Source organism: Macrobrachium nipponense, chromosome 18, assembly GCF_015104395.2.
Source record: "Macrobrachium nipponense isolate FS-2020 chromosome 18, ASM1510439v2, whole genome shotgun sequence".
In the NCBI taxonomy this organism is placed as follows: domain Eukaryota; kingdom Metazoa; phylum Arthropoda; class Malacostraca; order Decapoda; family Palaemonidae; genus Macrobrachium; species Macrobrachium nipponense.
Window position 1 is genome coordinate 39872876 of NC_087211.1, and position 26641 is coordinate 39899516.

At 38.8% G+C, this 26641-nt stretch overlaps 1 protein-coding gene across 2 annotated transcripts in view; it reads right to left on the reverse strand.

Annotated features, from left to right (window-relative positions):
- Nucleotides 1–20769, reverse strand: part of LOC135196997 (uncharacterized) — a 70580-nt gene extending 49811 nt beyond the window's left edge. Inside the window, exons 1-5 of one of the 2 annotated variants that reach the window (XM_064223885.1) lie at nt 20289–20769; nt 16028–16210; nt 10505–10635; nt 9538–9637; nt 9131–9307 (exon numbers count right to left, since the gene is read on the reverse strand). In XM_064223885.1, coding sequence (XP_064079955.1) covers nt 9131–9307; nt 9538–9637; nt 10505–10635; nt 16028–16210; nt 20289–20621 — 924 coding nt within the window. In that variant the 5' untranslated portion in view covers nt 20622–20769. The remainder of the gene's footprint in view (nt 1–9130; nt 9308–9537; nt 9638–10504; nt 10636–16027; nt 16211–20288) is intronic. The other variant, XM_064223884.1, reaches the window with a different exon arrangement.
- Nucleotides 20770–26641: the final 5872 nt, after the last annotated feature.

Genomic DNA, 26641 nt, shown 5'->3' on the forward strand with positions numbered 1-26641 from the left:
TTTTATTTATCATGAAAATAAACATTTCAAACATCTAACTCACCCGGTAGTTATATATATAGCTGATTAACACCTTTGGTGGAGGGTCAGAAACAGCTATCATCGTTGGAATTGACATAAGTGTTAATAAAAACAACTTACGGGTTCGTACCTGTTAAGGAAGCTGACTTTAATGATATCCTGTCTCATTGTGTCTGCTTTCTTATGAGGTCCAGCGATCCACCCAGGGGGCTGAAGACCTCTTGGAGGACTGTTCAACCGGTCAAACCTCTATGTGACTAGACTCCCTACAATACTCTTGTTCCGGGCACTACTAAGGAACAAGTTTGATCACCTGACTAAAGATCATGATTGTGGAAGACTGCATCCAGTCTCCACAAACAACCATAACTTTTCAATAGTTCCAAGAGAAGAAAAAAGAGTATTGGATTATGGGTTTTAAGGGGTAGACCCTTTTCCCACTACTGAAAGAGCTGCTACAAACGGACCCAGTGTGTAGCAGTCTTCATACAAAGTTTGCACTTGCGTAAGATAGTGCGACGCAAAAACTGACTTGCTCCTCCAGAATGTTGCGTCAGGATATTCTGAAGAGATCTATTTTGTTTAAATGCTACCGAGGTTGCTACAGCTCTAACCTCGTGAGTCTTAACTTTAAGTAGCTTCATATCTGCTTCAGTACATGCTGAATGCGCTTCCCTAATTAATTGCCTTATAAAAAAGGATAGCGCATTCTTCGACATTTGCAGAGAGGGTTTCTTGACCGAACACCAAAAGCCCGTTCTGAAGTGCCACGTATTTGTCTCGTTCTCTCCAAGTAATGCCTCAGAGACCTTACGGACAAAGAACTCTCTCTACTTCCTCACCTGTGAGATCCGAGAGGTTCGGAATTTCGAATGACTTGGGCCAGGGTTGAGAGGGGCGTTCGTTTTTGGCTAGGAATCCCAACTGTAGCGAGCAGATGGCTTTGCCCTGTCTGAAACCTACAGTTTTGCTGAAGGCATGGATTTCGCTGACCCTCTTTGCTGTTGCTAGGCTAATCAGGAACAGAGTTTTCATGGTGAGGTCCTTAAGGGATGTTTCCTGTAAGGGTTCGAAACCTGTCACTCATGAGAAACTTGAGGACTACATCCAAATTCCAAGATGTTGAGGATTGTATTCTTTCCTTAGTTGTCCTCGAAGGATCTAAGAAGATCTTGTAGATCCTTATTATCAGATAGATTAAGGTTTCTATGCCTGAAGACAGCTGCTAGCATGCTCCTATAACCTTGATAGTAGAAGCAGAAAAGTTACGTCTCTTCTTGATGGTATAGCAGAAAATCTGCTATCTGAGTCACAGAGTACTGGAAGAGGAAATAGAGTTGTCCCTGCACCATCCTCTAAAAGTCTCCCACTTCGATTGGTATACCTTAATGGTTGAAGACCTCCTTGCTCTTGCAATTGCACTCGCTGCCTCCCTCGAAAATCCTCTAGCTCTTGTGAGTTTTTCGATAGTCTGAAGGCAGTTAGCTGAAGAGCTTGGAGGTTTTGGTGATACCTTTCCAAGTGGGGCTGTTTGAGTAGATCTACTCTTAACGGAAGGCTTCTTGGGGTGTCCACCATCCATTCCAGTACCTCTGTGAACCATTCTCTTGTCGGCCAGAAGGGTGCCACTAGAGTCATCCTGGTTCCTTCGTGAGCCACAAACTTTTGTAACACTCTGTGTACCACTTTGAATGGGGGAAAGGCGTACACGTCTAGATGTGTCCAATTCAGAAGGAACGCATCTATGTGGATTGCTTCGGGGTCTGGGACTGGAGAACAGTAAGTCTCCATCCGTCTTGTCTGCGCTGTTGCAAAGAGATCTATGCAAGGGCGCCCCCAGATTCGCCATAGACTCTTGCAAACTTCCTGATGGAGAGTCCATTCTGTTGTCAAGACTTGATGTTTTCTGCTCAGGATGTCTGCTCTCACATTCTTTTCTCCCTGAATGAAGCGTGTTACCAGAATCACGTTTTTTTCCTTTTGTCCAGAGGAGCAGTTCTCTTGCTGCTCTGTACAGAGAGACTGAGTGAGTCCTCCTTGCCTTGTTTGCTGATGTAGGCCAATGCCGTTGTGTTGTCGGAGTTGACCTGTACCACCTTGTTCCGGACTACGCTCTCTAATTCCTTGAGAGCTAGGAAAACTGCAGTCAATTCTTTCAGATTGATGTGGAACTTTACTGCTCCTTGTTCCAGAAGCCCGAGACTTCTAACTTCCCCAGTGTTGCTCCCAGCCCGAGTCCGAGGCGTCGGAAAACAACACTAGGTCTGGGTTCCTCTGCTCTAGGGAGAGGCCTTCCTGGAGCTTGACGGGATCGTTCCACCACTGTAGATAGTGTTTCATGTCGTTCGAAACAGGAATACACATTGACTCTAGTGTCTTCTTCTTGTCCCAATGCTGATTTAGATGAAACTGCAGAGGGCGTAGGTTCAGTCTTCCCAAGGAGACAAACTGTTCTAGCGAGGAAAAGGTCCCCAGCAGACTCATCACTCCCTCGCAGAGCACTTCTGTTTTCTTTAGGAAGTTTCTTATTTTCCCCAAAGCTTGTTCCGTTCTCCAAGTGGACGGAAAAGCCCGAAAAACCTGACTCTGAATCCTCATCCCCAAGTACAAGATTTCCTGGGATGGGATCAGTTGGGATTTCTGGTGGTTTATCAGAAGGCCTAGGTCTTCTGATAATCGAATTGTTTCTGAAGATTCTCCAGACAGTTGGCGTAGGAATGGGTCTGAGGAGCCAATCGTCCAGATACAATGAGGCTCTGATGCGTTTCTTGTGTAGCATTGCTGCTACGTGCTCATAAGTTTTGTGAAAATTTGAGGTGCGGTATTTAGACCGAAACAAAGAGCTCGGAATTGAAATGTTTCTGTCTTGTAAACAAAATCTTAGGTACTTTCTGGAGTTTGGGTGGATCGGACGTGAAAATAAGCATCCTGGAGATCCAACGAAACCATCCAGTCGTCTCGTCTGACTGCAGCAAAGAACTGATTTCGTTGTTCTCCATAGTGAATTTTGTTTTCTTCACGAAAAAATTCAGGGAACTCACGTCCAAAATCGGTCTCCATCCGCCCGAGTTCTTGGGGACCAGGAATAATCGATTGTAAAACCCCGGAGATTCCAGGTTCTGAACTCTTCTATTGCTTCCTTCTGAATTAGCATAGAAACCTCTTGTTGTATCGCTAGAGTCTTGGACTCCTCTCTGTACTTGGCTGACAGATCGATCGGTCTTTCTGCTAAGGGGGTTTTTTTTCCAGAAAGGGGATCTTGTATCCTTCTTGAGAAGCTGAATAGACCAAGGATCTGCTCCCTTTTTCTCCCATGTTTGCCAGAAATTTTTTGAGTCTGGCTCCTACCACTGTCTGAAGAAGAACTTTGTCAGACTTTATTTACTTCCTCCTCTGAAGCCTCTTTTCTTGGAGTTTTTTTGTAATAGGTCTTGCATTCCCTCTCCTGAGGGATCTACCTCGAAAGGGCCGAGAACTACGTGGTAGAGGAGTGGTTTCTTTAAGTTTCTGTCCTGCAAAAACTTGACGGAACAACTCTCCTTGCTGCTTTAGTCATCAAGATCTTGTGTCGCTTTTTGAGTCAGAGCTGAGGATACTTCTTTTACCAAACTATGCGGAAAAAGATGAGTCGAAAGGGAGCAAAAAGCAGTTCCGCTCTCTGAGTGAGCGTTACTCCACTCGAAAGGAAAAGAACAAAATTGGGCCCTTTTCTTCAAGATTCCAGCTGAGAAAAGGGCTGCTAGCTCGTTCGACCCGTCTCGAAGCGCTTTGTCAATGCATGACATAAAGGTGAACGAGTTCTTCCGTTTTTGGTAGACTTCAAGTTTTCAATTTTCTTTCCCAACGAACCCAGAGTCCAGTCTAGGAAGTTAAAGACTTCGAAGGCTCTAAAAATCCCTTTGAGGAGGTGGTCCATTTCAGAGGAAGACCAAAACACTTTCGTCTTCCCCATGGCCGTCCGACGAGAAGAGTCCACAAGACTAGAGAAGTCCCATGGGAAGAAGCTGGAACTCCCAAAACCTAGGACTTCTCCAGTGTCGTACCAGATGCTGGATCTGGAAGCTAATCTGGCCGGAGGAAATGAGAAAGCTGTTTTTCCTGGTCTTTCTTAGAGTCCATCCATTCCTTCATTAATTTCAAGCTCTTTCGAAGAGCGCGATAATACCAGCTTCGTAAAGTCGGATTCTTTAGAAGCCTTCCCTAAAGTGAACTCTGAAGGTGGAGAACGAGGGGCAGCTGGCACAAAACTTTCTGGAAAAAGTTCCGCAAAAACTTTCATAAGCCTTTTAAGATCTGCTGAAGGTTGTAGATCTGTTTGATATCTTCCTCGGAAACGACTTGCATCTGATCAAAAGGAGAATGGGGGATGTCTTCATTCCTTTCTTCTGATTGAGACACAACTGATGTAGCGATGTCATGTTGCGTTTTTGCATCCTGCTGTCCAGTTTTCTGATGCCTGGAGTCTTGTCGTCCAGTACCTTGATGCCTGGTGTCCTGGCGTCCTGTCTCATGACGATTTTCGTCCTGGCGTCTTGCTTCAAGACGTTTTTCGTCCTGGCGTCTTGCTTCAAGACGTTTTTCGTCCTTGCGTCTTGCTTCAAGACGTTTTTCGTCCTGGCGTCTTGCTTCAAGACGTTTTTCGTCCTGGTGTCTTCCTTCAAGACTTCTTTCGTCCTGGCGTCTTGCTTCAAGACGCTTATCGTCCTGCTGTCTTGCTTCAAGATGTTTTTCATCCTGGCGTCTTGCTTTAAAACGTTTTTCGTCCTGGCGTTTAACAGTAAGAGTAGCAGGTTGATATGACTGCATAAGAGAGGAGAGTTTCTGCTTAAAATCTTGCAGTACGGAAAACTGTGGAGCTTCTTGCTGCTGGGAACAGACTAGAGAAGTTGCAAAGTCAATCTCTCTCTCTTCATTCTGTTCGTCTTGAGATGAAAAGGCCTGAAGAACGCCAATCCGAAGGAGGAGCAGGAGCATGGACTGAAGGCATCCAATCGTCCGATGCTTCCTTTACTCCTATCAAAGACGACGGCGCCTGTGCGGTATCTTACGTCTTATAATGGTTGGAGAGCAAACATCGGAGACGAAAAGAGAAGCGAAAACAGGAGTTGTAGCACGCAACCGAAAGTCTCCCTTCGTCCGATCCTTCCTTACTTCCTGCCAAGACGACGGCCGCTTGTGCGACATCATGCGTCTTGATTTGGCAGGAGAGCAAGCATCGGAATCGAAAGAGAAACGATCCGGAGTTGCAGTTTTGCACCGAAGGTTGGGCCTTTCCCCCTTTCCAATATTTCCTTGCCTCCTACCAAAGACGATGGTCGCCTGTGCGACGTCTTACGTCTTAATTTGGTAGGAGAGCAAATATCGGAACCTGAAGGGAAGCGCTCGGGGCTGCTCCAATGACTACATCTGGACGCTCTTGACGTTATATCGTCCTGGTCGTCCAGTATCAAGACGCTCGGCGTCCTGGGATTTCCTTTTAATGGGTCTGGATTTAGAAGTCTGACGCCAGCCCCGTTCTGGGTTACTGCGTCGTCAGAAGACGAAGAAAAACACTTTAACCTCGCCTTTTCTATAGCGAGGGTGAGCGTCCTGGGGATCGTCTACAGGTACGCTCGACGGGGACGACCGCTCGGGAGCTAAAACCTCTCGCCTCCCTTCGTCGGTCGACTTTTTCTTCTCACAGGGGTTGGTGAGCTTGGAAGAGGTCTAGGACTAGGAGCACGACAAGTCCGAGCGGCCGCACCCTCCACTGCACTTGCACTAATTTCACTATTCACTTTAATATCTCTTCATATTAGACCATAATTTATCCCTGTCTTGTGCCAGGGATTCTACCCTGTTGACCAAGGGCTTGAATGGCCGTCATCATGTCCTGTAATGATGGACTTTTACCTGTTTCTGAAATGGATTTGTAATGATACAACAGGAGGAGGATCAATAGGATTATCGAGGGATAGAGAACTATCTATTCCTGACTGTCTATGGAGGAGCGAGGACAAGGTCTTCTTCGCTCTCCTTATCCTATCCTTCTCTAATTTACGCACATAGCGGTAATATTCAATCCATTCAGTCTCAGGCAAGCCTACACATTCATCACATCTATCACCTATCTCACAAACTTTTCCTCTGCATTTACTACAAATAGAATGAGGATCTAAAGAGGATTTAGCAAGTCTAGTCTTGCAACCTTTCACACACATTCTCAAACTTGAAGCAGAATCAGACATGATGAGAAATCAAAAAGAGATCAAAAACAAGCAAAGGTCAAACCAACAATATCGAAACGAAATCAAAATCCAATCAAGCGAAAGCCAAAGCCAAAGTGTACTTCACCAAATAATACTGCAAAAGACACGGGCTATAACGAGCGAAAGTTCCAACGATGTCACCGTAGCGGCGGCAGGGAAGATCTGAGGAATAGTTGGTATGGTGCTACGTACCTGGTAGAGGGCGCACAGGTGGTGCACCTGACTACCCAATCGGCGATTGCCGCGAGTTTTGAAATCTGCCGTGACGTCAGGGACGTAAAGCTATATATAATAACTACCGGGTGAGTTAGATGTTTGAAAACAAGAATTTCTTCCACCATCATAAGAAGAAATAGCACAAGAAACCAACCGACTCCGTATACCGCCACGAGAGAGAGAGAGAGAGAGAGAGAGAGAGAGAGAGAGAGAGAGAGAGAGAGAGAGAGGAACAGGGTGAGAGAGAGAGAGAGAAAGAGAGAGAGTGAGAAGGAGTGAACGAGAAAGAGAGAAAGAGAGAGAGGAACTTGCAGAGAGAGAAAGAGAGAGAGCAAGAGAGAGAGAAGGAGAGGAAAAAGCAGAGAGAGAAAGCGGGAGAGAACGAGCGGAAGATTTGTTAACTGCACAGCCTGCCGCCCAAGAGGTGGGTACCCCAACCAACACCCAACCGACGCTAATAACTCCGTCCAGACCACGGAGATCTGAACGCTTTACTGTTCCACTCAACACATTCCCACAAGTCAAAGTTGGAGAGCAAGTTTGACCCCTACACTCTACACAAACCGAATGTGGATCATAACAGGCCTTAATTAGTGCTGCAATACCTAATACTTTGAGAGCCGAGTCAGAGATGCTGACTACTCCTAACTCAAACAAAAGCAAAATCTGACTATTTTCCACAAAATGTTATGGCCTAGCATAACAATAGCTAAATATTGCTGAAATGCTACTGAAAACAGTAGAGTGCTTCACCAAACATCCACAGATATTCAATAAGAAGTAATTCTAAAATTCCTGCTGCTACAGAACTAGCTGTTGACAGCATCAGCCGGCAGACACAACTGTCTTTTCCATGCTGAGTTGATTCCTATCTCCCCCAGTAGAGGGCAGGGGTATCACCTAGCCACAATACAAGTAGTGCTGCCACAAATTTCAAAATTCTAGCTGCCGACAGTTTAGAAACTAGTTATGTAACTACTTGGGAAGTTACATACCGTATATTTCGGCGTATAAGTCGACCCTTTAGCCCCAAAAAATCATGCCAAAATTAGGGGGTCGACTTATCTAACGGTAACAAAAAGTGAATCTTGATTATTTTGGCATATCGGTACAGGAATCCAGGCTTTACAGTTGGCTAATAACAATGACAGCCTTGTTGAGGTAACTATGTATGTAAATACCAGTATTAAAAACATTTCGCACTGTAATACGACAATAATACATTAGAACATCCATTACTTTAAATAAAATAAAATGAAAAAAAATCAAAGTAACTTGAAGAAACCCCAATCGCACAGCAAGTGTAAACATTGCTTAGCCATTTGTAGTACCGTAACTAAGAAGGATGCGTTCACTCTGACAGTTTTGTATTTACCGGGTATTGTTCAAAAACATTTATATATGGTATGAAATCTTTATTTATCACATAAAATAAAATAAAAAAAAATTGTATTTAATGGTAAATATGTATTTAAAATCCTTTTAACAACCCAATCAAATCATTAACTTGAGTGGCAGTTTGTACATACATATATACGTAGGCTGTTATGCAGCGTTAGTTAGCGCTTTGTTTATTTACATTACACACGAGTAACGTATCTTTCGTTATATCATTTCTAATCCTATTTGCCGGTATCCATCTTTATATATTCACAGATTTTTTAATATACCGAGTATATACCAGTCTTTCATATGGTAAGTAGAGCAACTTATGTACCGTAATAACATTCAGGTTATTTTATATGATACGTTTTACCCTGCTGCTTATTTTGAGCGTACGGTTGGCCTCACATTTTATAGGTCGACTAATATACCCGATATTAGTTAAAATCATAAAAATTTACTCAGAATTGGGGGGTCGACTTATCTTCCGGTCGACTTGTACGCCGGAATATACGGTACATAAAATTCCAGTGTCAGTACTATAAACCAGTTTACACAGACCAATGAGTAACAATTCTGATCGCACAGGGCTGACCTGAAGGATTCATTTGAATATGAAAATTGTAGAAAGATATAAGCAAATTGGATTACCCTGTGGGACAAGATCAAAAGGAACACATAAAAAGTTAAGGAGTGGAGTTCAGACCTGCAAGCATACTGTAGATACTATAGGTTCTTTCTCAGGCACCAACTACATATATTACTTTTGTCTATTACCTTTCATCCATTCCCTCTGATCTCTTTCCAACTTTGTCAACTTCATTAACTCTAATTGTCCTGTCTCCATAAAGAATGAATCCTTTGGCCCAGAATTGCAGTTCAGTGGTCTCTTAAACTAACCTATAACATTAACAACAGTACAGCTGAGGGTCAAAAGGAACAGGGCAAAAAACCTTTACAAATGATCATAAGGCCTTGAGCAAAGCATACTGTAAGTTGTACTTTGAGAAATCCTGCAAAAGTTAAATCTCATAAACTTTCCTTTGAATAACAATTAATTCTGATAGTAAGAAAAAATTGGGGTAGTACTTTGAGAAATCGTGCAAAACAATTTGAATTTCATAAACTTTCCTTTGAAATATGATCAGTTCTGATAGTACAAAAAATGGGGGAGGCAGGGATTAATAAGGTTTGCTACCTCTCTACATACCTACTAAGAAGTAGTAAAAATAATCTAAACTTGGCACTAATTAAAACCACACCTGTAGTATTTCAATATTGGTAGTTAGAAGAACATCTTCTGATGGCATATTCTGGAAATTCTTCCTCCTTGTTGTTGGGGTGATAGTCGTGGGCAAAAGATTTGGAGCCAAAACTATCGCCAAATTATGAGCATCCATTAGGTTACTTCCACTAGATGCAACCACCTCTGTCAGGAACTAAAAATTAAGTGTTATTAAGAGAACACTATAAATTAAAACATTATGGCTAAAACATCATTAAGACTGAGCTGTAACAAAAGTGTCACAAGACCTACTCATTGCCTTCACCAAAGCCCACCATCAATTTGGATAATAACCAGCTGGTCACTGAGAAAATAATCAAATCAAATGTACACTAGCCTTCAACATCTGTACAGTATATGAGGATAATTTTAGTTTTCACTTACATCCATAAGGTAGATCAATGTGTGCCTGTGTCTCTCAGGAAGTAGTAATGTGCATAATGTTACAGCTTCTATCCTGAACTCCTCTGATAAATCCATGCATCTGTAAAATAGGAAATCATGAATGATAATGTATGTTATGCCCTGCACCCTACATTGAATAACCACAGTGACAAAACATTCTGCTGGATATATAAGTCATAAATTTGATTTGGCTTGTTTACTTGTCAAGTCCCATACACCCAGCTAAGAACTCATGACCTTAAAATTCAAAAGTTACCTCTTAACATTTTTTTCACAGGGACTGTAATAATTCAAGACATGCCTGTGCTTTCAAAGGATATAAGGGGCAACTGGAAGTTGTAATGTTTACTAAATATAATTTTAACCTAACCTCTGTAATTGTTGCTAGTTATCATTAATGTGCAGTACTAAAATATTGAGCTTTGAAGAGTCAGTTATTCTAACTTAGCTAAAGGACTATGGTGAGCAAGAACCTGCAGTAAAGAGGTATCACTTAGTGGGCCTTATGCAGCACAATGCAGACAGTATACTAAAGATTCATCCCAATTACTTCAGCCCTACTTACATTGCTTTCTGCGTTTTTCAACTTTTCATCTAATCCTTTTGGTCTATTCCTACTCTGCCTTCCAACTACCTCCATTTTACCTTGCTCCAATTTTCACATCTCTTTTAATAACAAATCATGTGGTCAAGGCCTATGTGAGTCCAGTAATGTGGTTAGGTTGTCATTATTGTATAAAAATAACTGAATACAGAACCTTCAGATATTTGATCTTCTTGATAAATAATTTAACAATCTGGATAATTGAAAAATATTCCCTACATGAGAGAGAGAGAGAGAGAGAGAGAGAGAGAGAGAGAGAGAGAGAGAGAGAGAGAGAGAGAGAGCACACAAATTCAACAAATATACTTCACTACTACATTATACATATGAAAAAACACTTACTTAATGATTTTAGAATGTACATCTGAAGTTAGAAGTGGCTCAGGGAGACATCTCAAAAACTGTTTTAGAAGGCAAGCACCATCTATTACATGGACATTGGTCGGAAGACCATTGTTGCTGTCAATCAGCTTCTGGGGGATTAAAAATTATAAATTGCATAAAGTATGAAAGCAGTCAACAAGAGAATATATACAATTGTTAATGTGTGTGAAGACATTTCCATAAGGAAAACATTAAATGCTTAACACAGAAAATGATCTATAATAATGGTTTAAAAATTTGATAAATGTCATTTACAAGTTAGTAATACAGAAAAACAATCTATAATAATGCTATGAAATTTTGCTGCATGCAATTTATAAGTTAGTTAACTAAAAGTTAAATTTTACTGTGCAGCCCCAGGTTATTGACAGACTCAGTTAATGGAGATCCAGTTTGAGCACCATAAAATCAGCAATTTTTTGTGCCATTATTTGCAGAGGACTGGTTATCGGCACCGATACATACCTAACAGAGGCGCAATTAACTGGTTATCAGCACCATAAATCACCAAGTTTAGGTTAATGGTGATTTTTGTTGATTGCGAAGCCCGTTGGAACGGAACCCCCACCGATAACCGGGGACTACCTGTGTATATATGAATATGTATATATATACAGGCAGTCCCCGGGTTACGACGTTCCAAGGTTAAGGTGCTTTTCAATTATATTCATCAGAATAAATGTGACACCAAAAATCCAAAATAATCAATATTTGAAGGTTTTTTTGATGAAAAATGCAATAAGAATGCAGTTTACATAGTTTTGAATGCACCCAAAGCATTAAAAGTAATGTTTTCTTAGGATTTTTGATGATGTTCCAACTTAAGACGATTTTCGGGTTACAACACTTCTCAAGAACGGAACCCCCGTCGTAACCCAGGGAATGCCTGTATGTATGTGTGTGTATAACTGAATCACGAGTTTGGAACCTGATAAATCCATAAATAAAGGTATAAGCCACGAAGGAAAGATAAACTGACTTACATGATAAATTCAGAGTACAGGAAAGGTCGTATAAGTGACAGACAGGGATTATAAGATTAGTACCTAGAATCCAATGCACCTGGAGAATGAGTAACTTTTCCAAACAAGCATAAACATGGGTACAATTCTCCTTGTATTTTAATAATCTGCTCAAATTCTTATTTACTTATTCATTAATAATAACCTGGGCCTGGTCCAGTATGTACTGAGCCTGGCAGCTGTCTGACAGCAGAGGACTTGAGGGGAATGTCCCTCAGTTAAGAGTGGTCTGTCTCCAAACACCTGGCCTCATTACCTGTATATCCAATAAGTTCTTCCAATATGATACGGGAATTCTCAGACTTTGAGCTCTCACTCAAAATGTATAGCTGTTCTTTACTGGAGAAAGTGTAAACACATTAGATTTCATCCTGAAGCCATAAAAAAAGGGTTCTTGGACACATCCTTATGCCAGCTGGTACAAAGAGGCCTTAGAGTTTGGGTCTATCTTAGAAAGTCAAGCATAGCTCACACCAGGACCCAGTTTGGATCATCACAAAAAATCCCAGGAGGGAATAATAACCTCCTGAATCTCATCAGATACAGATAGGTTCTGAGTTTTTGCCACAAACTCCGGAATGAATGAGAATGAATGATTCCTATCACTCAAAGATAGGAAAGGTCATGGCTCATGTTATTTGCTAATATGCTTCACCAAGGCTAAGATTAGCAAAAAGACAGTGAGTGTGACATGTTAGTCCAAGGGCCCATGCAGCACAATTAAAGCTGTGAAGGATGAGAGTCACATCCTACTCTGGAGGCCGAAGCTCCCATGGTGAGCAGAATTGTTCAAACATCCTCATGAACATTAACAATTCTACAGAGAAAGAGAGGTCTATGCCCTTGAGGCTGCAATAAATTGTTAACTCTAAAAGGACCTTGTCTCAATGAAGGTCAACTAGGAAGTCTGCAATCTACTGAATAGTTGCTCTATCCATAGACCCCTACAGCACCGATCACAGAAAATGGACCACTTTATCTGGTTAGTGGATCTTCAGATGTATTCAGACATCTCCAGTGCATTCCTATGATAATGTACAGGCAGTCCCGGGTTACGAAGGGTTTGGCTTACGGCGCTCCGAGGTTAAGGTGCTTTTCAATTGTATTCATCAGAAATTATTTCCAGGGTTACAACACATGTTCCAGGGTTACGGCACCTACAATGCTGGTCTGGCAGAAGAAATATGATTCCAAAAATGCAAAATAATCAATAATTGAATGTTTTTATAGGAAAAATGCAATAAGAATGCAGTTTACATAGTTTTGAATGCACCAAAAGCAGTAAAAGTTAGGTTTTTTTAGGATTTTTTACAATGTTCCAGCTTACAACGCGTCTCAAGAACAGAACCCCCATCATAACCCAGGGACTGCCTGTACCTGGTTGACAGCTTGACAGCATGGCAAACCATTCCCCAGTGCTTGATGTCACTTTGGTTTTGTTGCTCATCAACACTAAGGAATGGCCTATCACCCAATGTTGGAATGAATGCTTGCTGGCCTAGCAGTGCCACTGGCATTTCCAAGATGTTGGTTTACAAATGAGGTTTGTCCTCTGTCCACAGGTCTGAGGTAGGCTAGCCTCAAAGGAGTCAAAGAACAGAAGCATCTCTAGAAATGGGGAGTTCAGGGAAATTCCCACTAGAGGGTTTCTGTTCTTCAACCACCTCAAGGGCATGAACTGGGGGAAGGTCATTTGAGGTTGCCTGATGACACTGCAGTTACCAATGAAATGAGCATCAATGGACAAGCGTTTCTCCAGCAACAAAAAATTACCAAGAATCACCTGCCAAAGCTGAGCTGGTTGTTCCAGTAGTAAAAGGAACTGCACTGATACCTTCCTGAAGTTGCTGATGCAAGAGTCTGACTGGAAGACTCACTGTTGCCTTGTTTATCAGCATGCTCACTTTGTCTGATGCTTGTGTACAAACAGTGACTTCTCCCATTTTATTACATGAGGCAGTCTCTGGTCTTAGCAACTGTCTCTGACAATGCCAGAACTAGCCGCCAATCATTTAAATAAAGAGGAAAACACAAGGTACCTTCAATATGGGCCCAAGATGATACCCGGGTGAACACTAGAATGAACATGTGGGGTCTTTTGCCACAATAGCACAGAATTTCTAACCAGTAGACAGTCTTAGTTCAGTCAAAGCAAGGGTAGTGTGTTTCCCAAAGGATGAATAGACAGGACAGTGAAAGTACATGTCCTCTAGATGGAATCCTGAGTATGTACAAGAAAATTAGTCAGAGATCAATGACCAGTATCCAGTTGCCTTTTGCGTTCTTCACCAGGATGACTGTAAAATTGCAGAGTGGTCGTCTACAACTTCCAGCACATTCTTCTCTAACATCCCCCTCACTCTCTCAAAAGGATAAGTAGGAAACAGGACTGGTATGTGTGAGACAGAGGTAGCCATCAGTCCTTAAAAAGTAGTTTGTAAGTCTTGAGAGTTACATACTACCCACAGCCCTGCCCTTTGTCTCTGCCACACTGAGCAATGGTACGACAGGCATCTTCCTTCTCACAGCAGCTGGAGAGGGGAACTTGCTACATCAGCATCCACCTCCCTTCCTCTTCCCTTGCCTCCCCTTCTGAGGAAAACTGTAAGGGCTGGCTGAAAAGGCTGGGAAACTCCTCATTTTTTCTCAAGAAAGAAGAAACTTAGGTTCCTTGTCCCAGAATATAGATATTTCCCTGACACTGAACACAGGCATGGTCACCCTCAAAGAGTTTTGCCATGGCTCCCTTCACTGCCTCAAAAGAGACTGCACATTGGAGTATAGTGCTCCATACACCTTTTCTCAGCTGCCACAGGAGGAGGTCATTTGTCACCACACAGTATGAAGTCCAAATGTGAGGGAGCAACCTCCACATTTCCAGGAAATAAAAGTTCCTTTGTAGTGTCACAGGATCGAGGAGCTTGCTAGAATTGCTGGACAACATGGAACATGCAACCTTCTCTTCTGGAGATCAGATTGTTTATTACTACCAAAATGCCATGAACAAGCTGTGATCATGGCAATTTAAAGGACAGGCTCACTTCAGGAACACACCAAGGGTGAACTCAATCAACTCATGAAAATTATTCTTCAACTGGGCCTGCTGGGGTTCTAAAGGTGATGGACCATCCAGTAATCTCAAAACTCATAAGGAACAAGAAGAGTCCCCTCCCAAAGCAGGGATGATGTCAGTGTCCCTAGTAATTGTTAACAGGAACATCACAATCAATGCCAAAGGCACCTATCATCACACACACAACAAGGATGACTCTCAAATACAAGCTTATTCTGTAGAGAAGTTATACCTCCTATAGAATTCATTGTGAACAGTTGAAGCTGAACTAGATCAGGGTGCAGGTGTTACATGGTGCCATGTACTATATACATTTTGGGGGCTCTGGATGGCCCAGACACAGGCTGAGGTACTACATGACCATGACATGTGTTGTCACAGTAACCACAAGTACCATACAAGAACCAGCCCCACATAAGCCCTGTATATATATGCATGGATAATGAACCAGCATGAACATTCCTCAGAGGATAATTCAGGGGTGCAAGATCTACCCCAACAGCTAGCACAAAGTTGTTGGTTATCAAGCAACACAGAGGAAATAAAGTGGTCACACAACTGCCCTTGTCTTGCACACTTTCAAGTTCAGTTTTATTCTTTTCCATTATCACCTTGTCTTGCACACCTTCATGTTCGGTTTTATTCTTTTCCATCGTCAAAACACAAGCAACACCAAACAAATAACATAAACAAGTTTTCAACTTCCAGACAGTCAGATAAAAGTGAAGCATGGCATGTCCTAGATATCAGGAACAAAACATTTCTCAAACAGATTTAGCAGCAGTATGATCATTATAAAAGACTTGGGAAGACTCCGACATGGAATGTTACATTGTATTTATCAAAATCACGGACTAATGCAGCAGACAAGGACTGGACAGTTTTGAAATATAGATCTGCTGCATGATAATGACACTGAGTTGGAGATAGCACTAGAGCAGTGAAGAGGTGCTTATGATAGCAAGATGGAAAATGAATTTAACAAATTTCATCATACCAAAACAAAGAACTGGGTAGGGAATGTCTTGAATGCTCATTTTATTCAGTGCTGCATTTTTCATAAGTTTTGTATGCTCTAAATGATGACTTCAAACTTCCCCTTTTACACTACCAAGAATATCTCAGACTAACTGAATTTAAATTAAAAATTAAGGTTTATGACAAAAGATGCAGAGTTGAGGCATGTTATGAGAGTAAAAGGAGTATGAAGAAGTTAAAGAAAATATATACAATGATAAACCGTGGAAGTAGAAAGAAATTAGAGAAAATAAATCTTAAATAACATGAAACTATGCAGGAACTATTAGAAAGAGGAGACTTTCTTAGTGAGCATATTACTTAAAATTATACAAGTATTAAGTTCTTCAGAGCACATTTTAATCTTACCTTTAGATCACTCTGTCTTTGAGAGGAACCAGCCTTCCGAAAAATGCCCTCAACAGTGATGTTTCTTCGGATGAGGTTACAAACATCTACAAGAAACTCTGGCACAGTCACTTGTGTTCCATCTGCCATATATACACAGACTGATGCAACATCATCTAACTTTTGGCCAAAGACTTTCCCTGTCTGTAAAAATACAATGATTGAATTGCCATACTATTAAACTCTATCATTCATCAAACCTAGAGCAAATTTTGCTTCACAACCAGACAGAATAAACTTTTTAGTTCATAACAATCACTCTTTTTGAAGTGTACACACACACACACACACACATATATATATATATATGTATATAGAATATATATATATATATATATATATATATATATATATATATATATATATATATATATATATATATATATATATATATATATATATATATATATATATATATATATATATATATATATATATATCAACCATGCTTAATGCTGTAAGTCATCATCACTTATTTGTTGGTTACCATTAATATATTTTTTTACCATACTTTAGATATATACATACGTACGTATATATATAATTATACGTGTGTATATATATATATATATACATACATATTTATAGTACCACAGAATAATGATAGGCGGAAATCCAAGGGCTTTCTTCTTTATTAAGACATTATCAAAGAACAAATGAAATACAGTTAGAAAGAAAGTTACCAGGTAAACAAAAAGATCAAGAATACCAGATGGTTATAATTGTCAAAAAGGTAAAAATCAGAGATAATCCAGGATCATCGGATATCACAAGGTCACAAACTTAAACATAGATTTAACCATAAGAGAAGCTAAAATGTAGCCATACAAAGTCCAAAACATGCATAAAGCTGAATACCCTGTATATTAATTTGGCAATTCAATAGGAAAGGGGCGCATGGGCTTATAAAAAAAAGCAGTTACCTTGAGTTACAGGGAATAATGTACAGAATTCTTAGTCGTTAAGTGAGAAAATGCTTATCAGTCCCAAAACACAACACTTTAAAATGTATATAACAGTTTGTTCACAGCAAAGCCATGGCGGGAACAATTTTTCTCTTACTGTACAGGGTATCCATAAGTTTGTATTTATTGCTCAAAAACCATATTACATAGAGTAATGCAGTTTTTTGGAGAATGGAGTGCTCTGAATGTAAACTTGAATGTAGATGATTCTACAAAAAAACTGCATTACTCTATGTTATATGGTTTCTGAGCAATAAATACTTGTAATGGTTATTGGGACTTTTTGGACACCCTATACATACATCTGGCTGTCAAAAGCACCAGCGAGCAGACGGCAGATTAGTGAATTGTTTGTGACAAAAACTTTGTATTTTTTTATAACACTTTTCATTTATATATTATATCTAGGTATATTACTAATTTGACTTTCTTTATTTCTAATAATTGTACCTAAGCCTGAAATAAATGTAACCTTTAATGTTTGCATGCTAGGAATGGCAAAATTTTATCATTGCCAATTTAGTGGAGCTTCACACATACGCCGATGCATTTACAAACTGTTTCCATGAATTCTAGTTGTCATAGTAATGCAATAATGATAAAATTGCTCTAAAATGTATATATAATACAAATAGATACACTAATTTCTTATTTCCATGGTTTTGTGTAAGTCTTATACCCAGTTTGGAGGGTAAAGACATACCAATTGGCAACCCTGAAAAATAGGAGACCGGGAACTGTTCACAACAAAACCGTTGATATTCAAGTCAGGAATCTAGTTACTTTTTCAACAACAAATATTTTCAAATTAATTATCATGAATACATAATTAATTTATGTAATTCATAACCTTACACTGATGTTGAACTAGGGTAAAACATCACAGCAGGCCAAACAGGCCACCTACAATCAACGCTTGCCACCCTCCGAAAAAGTACATTATAACGCGTCCTGACACCGGAGACGGGCATCAGTCGCGACTTCTTGTTGGTGAGAAACGGAGCTAAAGACCTCTACTCTCCTTTCGAAGTAAGTATTTTCTCCAAAGTTAGAAATTAAGGCCAAATTTTAAGATTTAAACAGAGGGTACTGAAAAGGGTGGCTACGGCAGTGGAAATCTCACCAAAACGCTTTAGAAATTTTTACTTACAACTAAAAATGTTTTGAAGATTGACACCATCTTGATGTTTACGGAGTCGCTTGTGTCAACAAACTTCCCATTTCCTGTGCTAAATCTGCACACCACTTGTACCCATAGATGCTGGGGCACTTTCATCACAACAATCGTAAACCAACCTCTTACCAGCACTTATTCAAGGGGACTACGGCATTCTTTGCGGCGTTTTGCGCTCTTCAATTGTTTATCAGTGTTGTCAATTGGTATGTGTTTACCCTCCAAACTAGGTATAAGACTTACACAAAACCGGGGAAATAAGTGAAATTAGCGTATCTATTTGTAGTATATATACATATTAGAGCAATTTTATCATTACTGCATTACTATGACAACTAGAATTCATCGAAACAGTTTGTAAATGCATCGGCGTATGTGTGACGCTCCACTAGATTGGCAACGATGAGCCATGTTTCCTCACGTCGTCTGCTCGTAAGTATACATCCAAAACATTTGTAATTTTTGGGGGTTAATTTGGTTGCAAAAAAGGGATAATGGACATGAATTAAATAAACATTTTGAAGTAGAGTTAAACTAAATATTGAGTAAAGTAAACAATTAAGGGAATAAAGCTTTGCATCTCATAATCATTGTTGTCGTCTGCTGCTCGTAACTTTGTTTACGGAGTGAGTGCTTAGGAAACACGAACAGCAATGTGGTTCGAGTGCACTGTGGAGTGAATTAAGACCAAAATGTGTATAATTACAATCAAATAAGCACTGTGGAGTTTCAGTTGTGATGGCAGTAAGGATAAAACCACTGATTACAAGGTAAGAATGAATTCAGTTCCAACCATAACCCCGGGAATAACAAGTTTCATACTTTCACTAATATAGGCAACAAAATGTTGTTTTATTGTGCTGATTACAACTGCAATCTTGAGTAAGATCAATAAACGTTACATACATACGCTAACATTGTTCAAATGAGTGCTGGGAAGGCTGGGGAAAGATGGTGGCCGTCACTGATGAGAACCGTCCATGCAAAACGTAGCCGCCATATTGGATTTCAAAACTGCCTTGAAAACATATTTTACGAATAGCTCACATGCTTATTTTAGTTCGTATGGGGCTTTCATATATCACAATATGTTGACGAAACTTCAGTCTTTTAAATGGTATGCTTAGAGTTGCAATTGTATTCATGTTTCACCAATTAAATATCGAGTGAATAAGACCCGTCCACCGTGATGAGGGTTGGCCTGTCATGATATTCTACCCTAAATATCGAGTGAATAAGACCCGTCCACCGTGATGAGGGTTGGCCTGTCGTGATATTCTACCCTATTTAAAAATTAGCTAAGAGCACGCTTCTCGTCATCTTCTACCAAAACAGCTGTTTACTCCTGGCTTGTTGTTGGTGAGAAATCGTGTTTCGATTGTTGTGATAAAAGTGCTCCAGCGTCTGTGGGTACAAGTGGTGTGCGGATTTATCACAGGAAATGGAAAGTTTGTTGACACAAGCGACTCCGTAAACATCGAGATGGCGTCAATCTTCGAAACATTTTTAGTTGTAAGTAAAAATTTCTAAAGCGTTTTGGTGAGATTTCCACTGCCGTGGGCACCATTTTCAGTACCCACTGTTTAAATCTTAAAATTTTGCCTTAATTTCTAACTTTGGAGAAAATACTTACTTCGAAAGGAGAGTAGAGGTCTTTAGCTCCGTTTTTCACCAACAAAGAAGTCGCGACTGATGCCATCTCCGTGTCAGGACGCGTTATAATGTACTTTTTCGGAGGGTGGCTAGCGTTGATTGTAGGTGGCCTGCTTGGCCTGCTGTGATATTTTACCCTACCTAAATATTGAGTGAAAACAGTGACCATTTGTCTGATCAATGTCCGCACAGCGGTGTTTTACCCTAAGCTTAAATATTGAATTGTATTGTTTCACCCATTAAATTAAATAAAGAGGGAAAAAGTGTTCTTTTTTCCTATCGGTGGTCGCACAGCGGTGTTTCACCTTAGTTATACTTTTTGGGAAGATGGTTGCGCTACCGTCCAGGTGGTCGCCGGGAGGCCATTTGTTTCTTTACCCTATTCTAGCCTAAGTATTCCTCAATGGGCGTACTACCTATAAATTCTCACCTTATCCTTCGCATTTTGCTTGCGTTGTTCTGCCTTCCGCTTGGAGGTTGCAAAAGGCGACTTCTTCGGAGTTTTGTGCTTTCGTTCGTCACGGGCTCGATTCGCATTGTTCGTTTTTAAAAGTGGGCTCCTCGATCGTGGAGTTCTTGGGCTTCTCTTGATCTTATTCTTGGAGCGGAAATTATTAGACTTGATGTTTGAGGATGTGTTAATTCCTAGGAGTTTAGACCCATGACTGACATGGTGACTTTTCTTCCTCTCCAGTTCGGTTACGCCTAAACGTTTCAACTCCTCCAGAATCACATCTCTGATATCCTCTTTGTCTTCCTCCATCGGATCTGCGTTCTGGTCGCCTAACTTTTACAAGTCAATCACAGTAATAATCAATTGTACATGACAAGGTACACATGCACATTTAAAGACGACCCACTCCAACGACTAGCCTTTTAAATGGAACGATCTAGCCAATCAGCATCGAGTTCCTCCAAAACAACAACAAATCGCCCTGACATCTAGCGGTCAACTTTGGAAGCAACACCGAGTGCGAGATTTGGATTGAGGTGTATACCCGAGCTCAATGTCTTTTAAATCTACTCTCAGAATATATTTAAAGGCCCATGCTTGTACTGCATTTCACTTAAGATGGGTTTACACATTCATCCATCCGTCCGTTTGCCTTTATTTTGCCATGGCTCTGGTACCTAATGGTGCAGATACATAGTGCATAAAAATTATACAGTACTGTAGCCATATGTTCGTCCTTGCTACGACGTGGTTCTTGCATATGTTTGTTTGTACGAGTACATGTAAGCTTATTTAGGATTGATTGTGTTTATGTACATAGTGGAAGGTAATATTGATAATTTGTTGAAACGCAGACTCAAATAAGTACTGATCCTAATACCAATGAAAGACTAACGAGATACTAATAATGATGATGTTATGAGCATATCTTTTAAAACCAGGAGCAAACTTTGCCACTTATCCGATTTAATTTTCTTACTTTATTGGAGTGGAACATTTTCCATGTCTTACCGACATAATAGGGTTAGTTAAATCAATATATCTACTTAAGTGCAAGTTTATTGCTAAAAAATGGGTTATTGTTGGGTATTCTTGATAATCAAAATCTAAGTTCATACAGCCTATTCCAAATCCATCAAAGCCTTTGATAGTTTGAAAGACTACCTGTTTGGCAAAATAAAAAAGAAAAAAAAACTCTGTACTTGTACTTCGAGGATGATTCCTTGCAACGGCCCCTCTATTTTTTTATGGAGTACTGTCTAATATCACTGGCAGGATTGTGTTTTACTTTTCCGTATTTTCCATAATTCATGTATGAGTTTTTTTTATTTCTATTTCTTTTCTATCACAACTTCTCAAACCAAGTATATCGAATAGTGATTGAGATTCGTTTTCAATATAGGGTTGTTACAATAATTCATAATTCATTCTTGCTTCCTTGTACAGCTAACAATTCAGTATTAAATGTTCCAACGTCTCATCAACATGTCCACAGATACATACACTTCGAATCTTTATTTTTTAATCTACCTCTCCGATTCAAATATAGCTTTTACCAGCAAATTAATTTTAATTGTGTTTTCAAACCAACTAACTTCCACGCCTTTTTTTATATATATAAAACTATAATATTCTCAATGTTTCCTTATCTGCCATTTCTGACTTCCACATTTCAGTATCAACCTTTCTTACTTTTCTAACAGAAATACATCTAGTATTTCCATATATCTCTTTATTTTCTTAATGAATTTTGTTTCTTGGTCGTAAAATTGGTGTAGGAATATCTCTCTAAATAACTCATTACTTTGATTTTATAGAACTTGTTTAACAAAAAGAATTTTATGTTTAATATCTCTCGCTTTAGATGACGAAGCTCCGATCTCTGATCGCAGTGCAATGGCTCCATATATTCTTGGAAAACTCTTTAGTTCTTCTTCGGTGTCTTCTAATATTTCTGCTGCATAAAGAAATGGTGGCATTGCAATAAATTTCCAGAAAGTTTCTCCAATTTTATTACAATCATTAGCAACTGTGGAGTATATCAAAGTGTCTCGCCTTTAATACCAGTCATCTTTATCATCTTTGAAACATTCATTCTTGTCAGTTATCTTTATTCCTAAATACTTTATGCTTTCAACAATCTTTATATTTTCAATTACTTCTTGGTACAATTCTTTTCTGTTATATATCATTATATTGTTCTTTTGTCAATCCACATAAGGCTGCTATTTCTGTCGGTATATTTATAGATCTTATTGCTTCTTCAAAACTATGAGCAAATAAAAGACCATCACCAGCAAAGAACGGAGCTGCTATCTTGAAGAATTCATTTCTGTATCCTAGAGTTTCTGATTGGAACTTTTCTAGGATTATATAAGTGACAAGCGGGAACAATATTGTTGAGCCATTGCAAGTCTTATCCCTGAGGTTATTTCTATTTCTGCTTGCTTATTATTGTAAATGAAAAGTTTTGTACGGCCATGGGAGTAGTATATATTTGCAATGATTTCAAAGACGTTACCATCAATTTCATTTTTTCTATTAATTTGCCTCTATTAATAGAATCAAATGCCTTTTGAAAAGCAACTGAAATTACAAAGAGAGTCTGTTATCTCTTAAAACTATTTTCAATACAATGTTTTAATATGTAAAGGTTGTCTGTTAATCTTCCTTTCTTTGTAATCATCTTGTAAGAAATATTTGTTAAGGCAATGGGTCTAAAATCTTTAACTGTAAGCTTCACTACTTTTGGAATAAGTATAGTTTTTAATATGTCACAGTTTGCATTTTCCTCACCATTTTCCAAAATATACTTATATGACAACTTCAAACTCTTCATGCATATTTCACTATCTTCCATTGTTTTGAATACTCCTGGCTTAAGCCCATCAGGCCCGGGAGCTTTTCCATCCATGAGTTTTTTTATATGCTGTTTTATGCTATAACTTGTTATTTCAACTTTCTTCATTGGGGCAAAATCCCTTGGTATCACTGATGCTGCAGCGTCAATATTTCGTTCTCTCATAATTCTTGCCATCTCTCTTAAATCAGGTCCTGCGTCAATCCGCCATTTTTATAAATTTATGCTCATTCTTATTTCATCCTCACATGACCTCCTCTTCTCTGGGTTCCAAACTTGAATAATCGAGTTTTCATGTTTTTGATAGATGTTCTTCCAAAACTGTTTCAACTCTTTCTCTATATTTCAATTTTGGAATTGCTTTTTATTTTCCCCCCTCTAAGTTTCTTTATATACATATGTAAGCTTTTACTTCTATTCTGATTAAGCTTTATTTCATTTGGTAATTTTTTCTCATACTGATTTACTGCTTCATTCACTATATTTTGGACTGTTTGTGTTTGTTGTTGATATTGATTTTCAAATATTTTTCTCTTGTGAGCATTTAATGCACATCTTTTTTTCTTATTATAGTTTCGTCTTATACTAATTTCTTTTATTATACTTCCAAATTTTCTTTTACCGTTTCCTCTACTGAGATATGCTTAGCTTTATATTCAGATAGTTCTAATCGGCATTCATCTACTTTATGTTTGATCTCATTTTCAAATCTTCCAAAGGAATTTTTTCTTTGCATCTTCATTAATCTTCACATAAGTAATTATCTCTCTCTTCTTTCTTCCGGGGGTTGCCTGGTATTTCACTAAAAAAAAAAGTGCTTCTAATAAAAGGTGGTCATACAAATCGAATTTTGTTTTATTTTTATCAATAACATTTTTATTGTTTTATACATTATTTGACTGCATAAGATAGAGTCAATAGCACTTTCTGTACAGATTGGAAATTCACATTCCTGTTATAAAACACTAAGGGGAGGTGTAGCTACCCCCCAAGGAAATGGCCTAATACTATTTTGTGCGTCTGGATTGACAAACATTACACGGACATGGCGTAAAACTAAAAAATTTGCGGACGACACCAGTTGTCTCTGTGAATGAGGAACTTTTTGGTGTTCGTATTAGTATTAATGAATGGATGATATCTAAACAGTTAGAATTAAATGTAAATAAAACCGAATTTACGATGGGAAGGGAAAATATCTTGAGAAACCTCAGCAATTTTTCGGTAAAATCTAAGTAGTTATCCAATTCTGATTGCTGTCGTACTTGACTGGGGTGTGTTGTTGGACAGAGATTTGTCCTTAGTGATCATATCAGTAATGTTGTGAGGGTTATTGGCCATCGTCTCAGAAGTGTGGCATTCGTGAAAAATATCTTGATGAGTATTCTATAAAAAACGGGGATTAGTTGTGTAATGAAGAGATTGGACTATTGCAACTCTCTCTAGCATAATCTGCCTACGATGCACCTTTAGAAGCTGCAAAATCTATTGAATAGAGCGGTAACCCTGTTCTTTGAGTTGCTCAGGCTCCCTACCAAAAACAGAATGATGTTTAAAATATCTATGATGATTCATCAGCCTAGCAACACTGGATGGAGTCAACCTAGAATCAGCTACAGATGATATCAAGTTACTTGAGTCAATATACACTTCGAATGTTAGCTTTAGGGCATTAGGATCTGCAGCTCCAAGACTGTGCAATAAGCACCATATGAAATAAGGAGGATTTGAAATATCAAAGCTTTTAAGAAAATAGCTAAAGATTTCTCTTGTTCTCTGGGTGTTCTGACTATGTTAATTTGACAATTCATACATCAACCGGCAAGCGCTGTACAAACGTTAAAAGACTTCTGCATTATTGTGTACGTGACAAGTACCATATTTCAGAGACTGAAGAGGGAGACAGCAGTCTCTGAATATAGTACTTACTTTCTATATTTTGACGTTTCTATGGGCTCCTTTTATTAGATCGAACGCTGCTGTAACAGCACAGTTTTACCAGTCCACTCATATCTATATATATATAATATATAATTATATATATATATATATTATATATATATATATATATTATATAAGCGAATTCCAAGGGAAAATGATAGTCAGAAATCCAAGCGCTTTCGTCTTTACTCAGACATTGTCAAGGAGTTAATGAGGTACAATTGGAGAGAAAGGTCTCAGGTACAACACAAGATCAAGAATACCAGAGGGTTAATTGTCAAAAGAGTAAAAATTAAAAGAGATAATCCAGGATTATCGGATATCACACGGTCACAAACCTAAACAGATTGACCCTAACCGAAATATTACAGAGTTTCTTTACAGTCCAAAACATGTAAAAAAAAAACTGAATATATTAATTTTTGTTGCTTATATTTATCTACAACTTTTTTCATTATGAAAGCATCAAGTTTAAATAAACCAAGACTTAAATTTAGAACATTTCTATTATTTGACTTGATGCAACAAGATTCAATGATTTTCCTTTTAACTGTGTCCTCACATGGGATTAAGGCTCTTGCTTGACTCCAGTTAATAGGATGGTCTAAATCTCTCATATGTACAAATAATGCATTCGATATTTGCCCAGTTCTCACAGAATACTGATGCTGTTTGAGACGTTTGTGAAAGAGATTACCGGTTTGTCCGTAATAGACTTTATCACACTTTTGCAATGAAACTTAAATACCCAAGGACTTTTGTAGATGTGGCATGGAAAAGAGCTGGAAAAACATTTTATTCAACTAATGACAAACTTGAATTTAGTAAAAATAACATTCTAAAATTACCTTATGATGAAAGGTTTTTAGATATTCCTAGAATTTTAAAGCTTTTTAACATAAATGTTGTTTTCAGTAATATTAATGTCAAGAGTTTAATAATCAAAAATTCTCCTAAAGATCTTCCAGGCTGCATATATGAAAATTCCTTGCCAAAAAATAGTGAAGTTGATAAAGTCTTTTACGGGACAAACCGGTAAATCTCTTTCCTCCACAACGATCGTCTCAAACAGCATCAGTATTCTGTGAGATTGGCAAATATCGAATGCATTATTCGTACATATGAGAGATTTAGACCATCCTATTAACTGGAGTCAAGCAAAAGCCTTAATCCCATGTAATGACACAGTTAAATGGAATATCATTCAATCTTGTTTCATCAAGTCAAACAATAGAAATGTTCTAAATTTAAGTCTTGGTTTATTTAAACTTGATGCTTTCATAATGAAAAAAGTTGTAGATAAATATAAGCAACAAATTAATATATTTCAGTTTTTTACATGTTTTGGACTGTAAAGAAGCTTTGTAATTTCGGTAGGGTCAATCTGTTTAGGTTTGTGACCGTGTGATATTACCGAAATAATCCTGGATTATCTCTTTTAAATTTTACCCTTTTGGCAATTAACCATCTGGTATTCTTGATCCTGTGTTGTACCTGAGACCTTTCTCTCCAATTGTACCTCATTAAC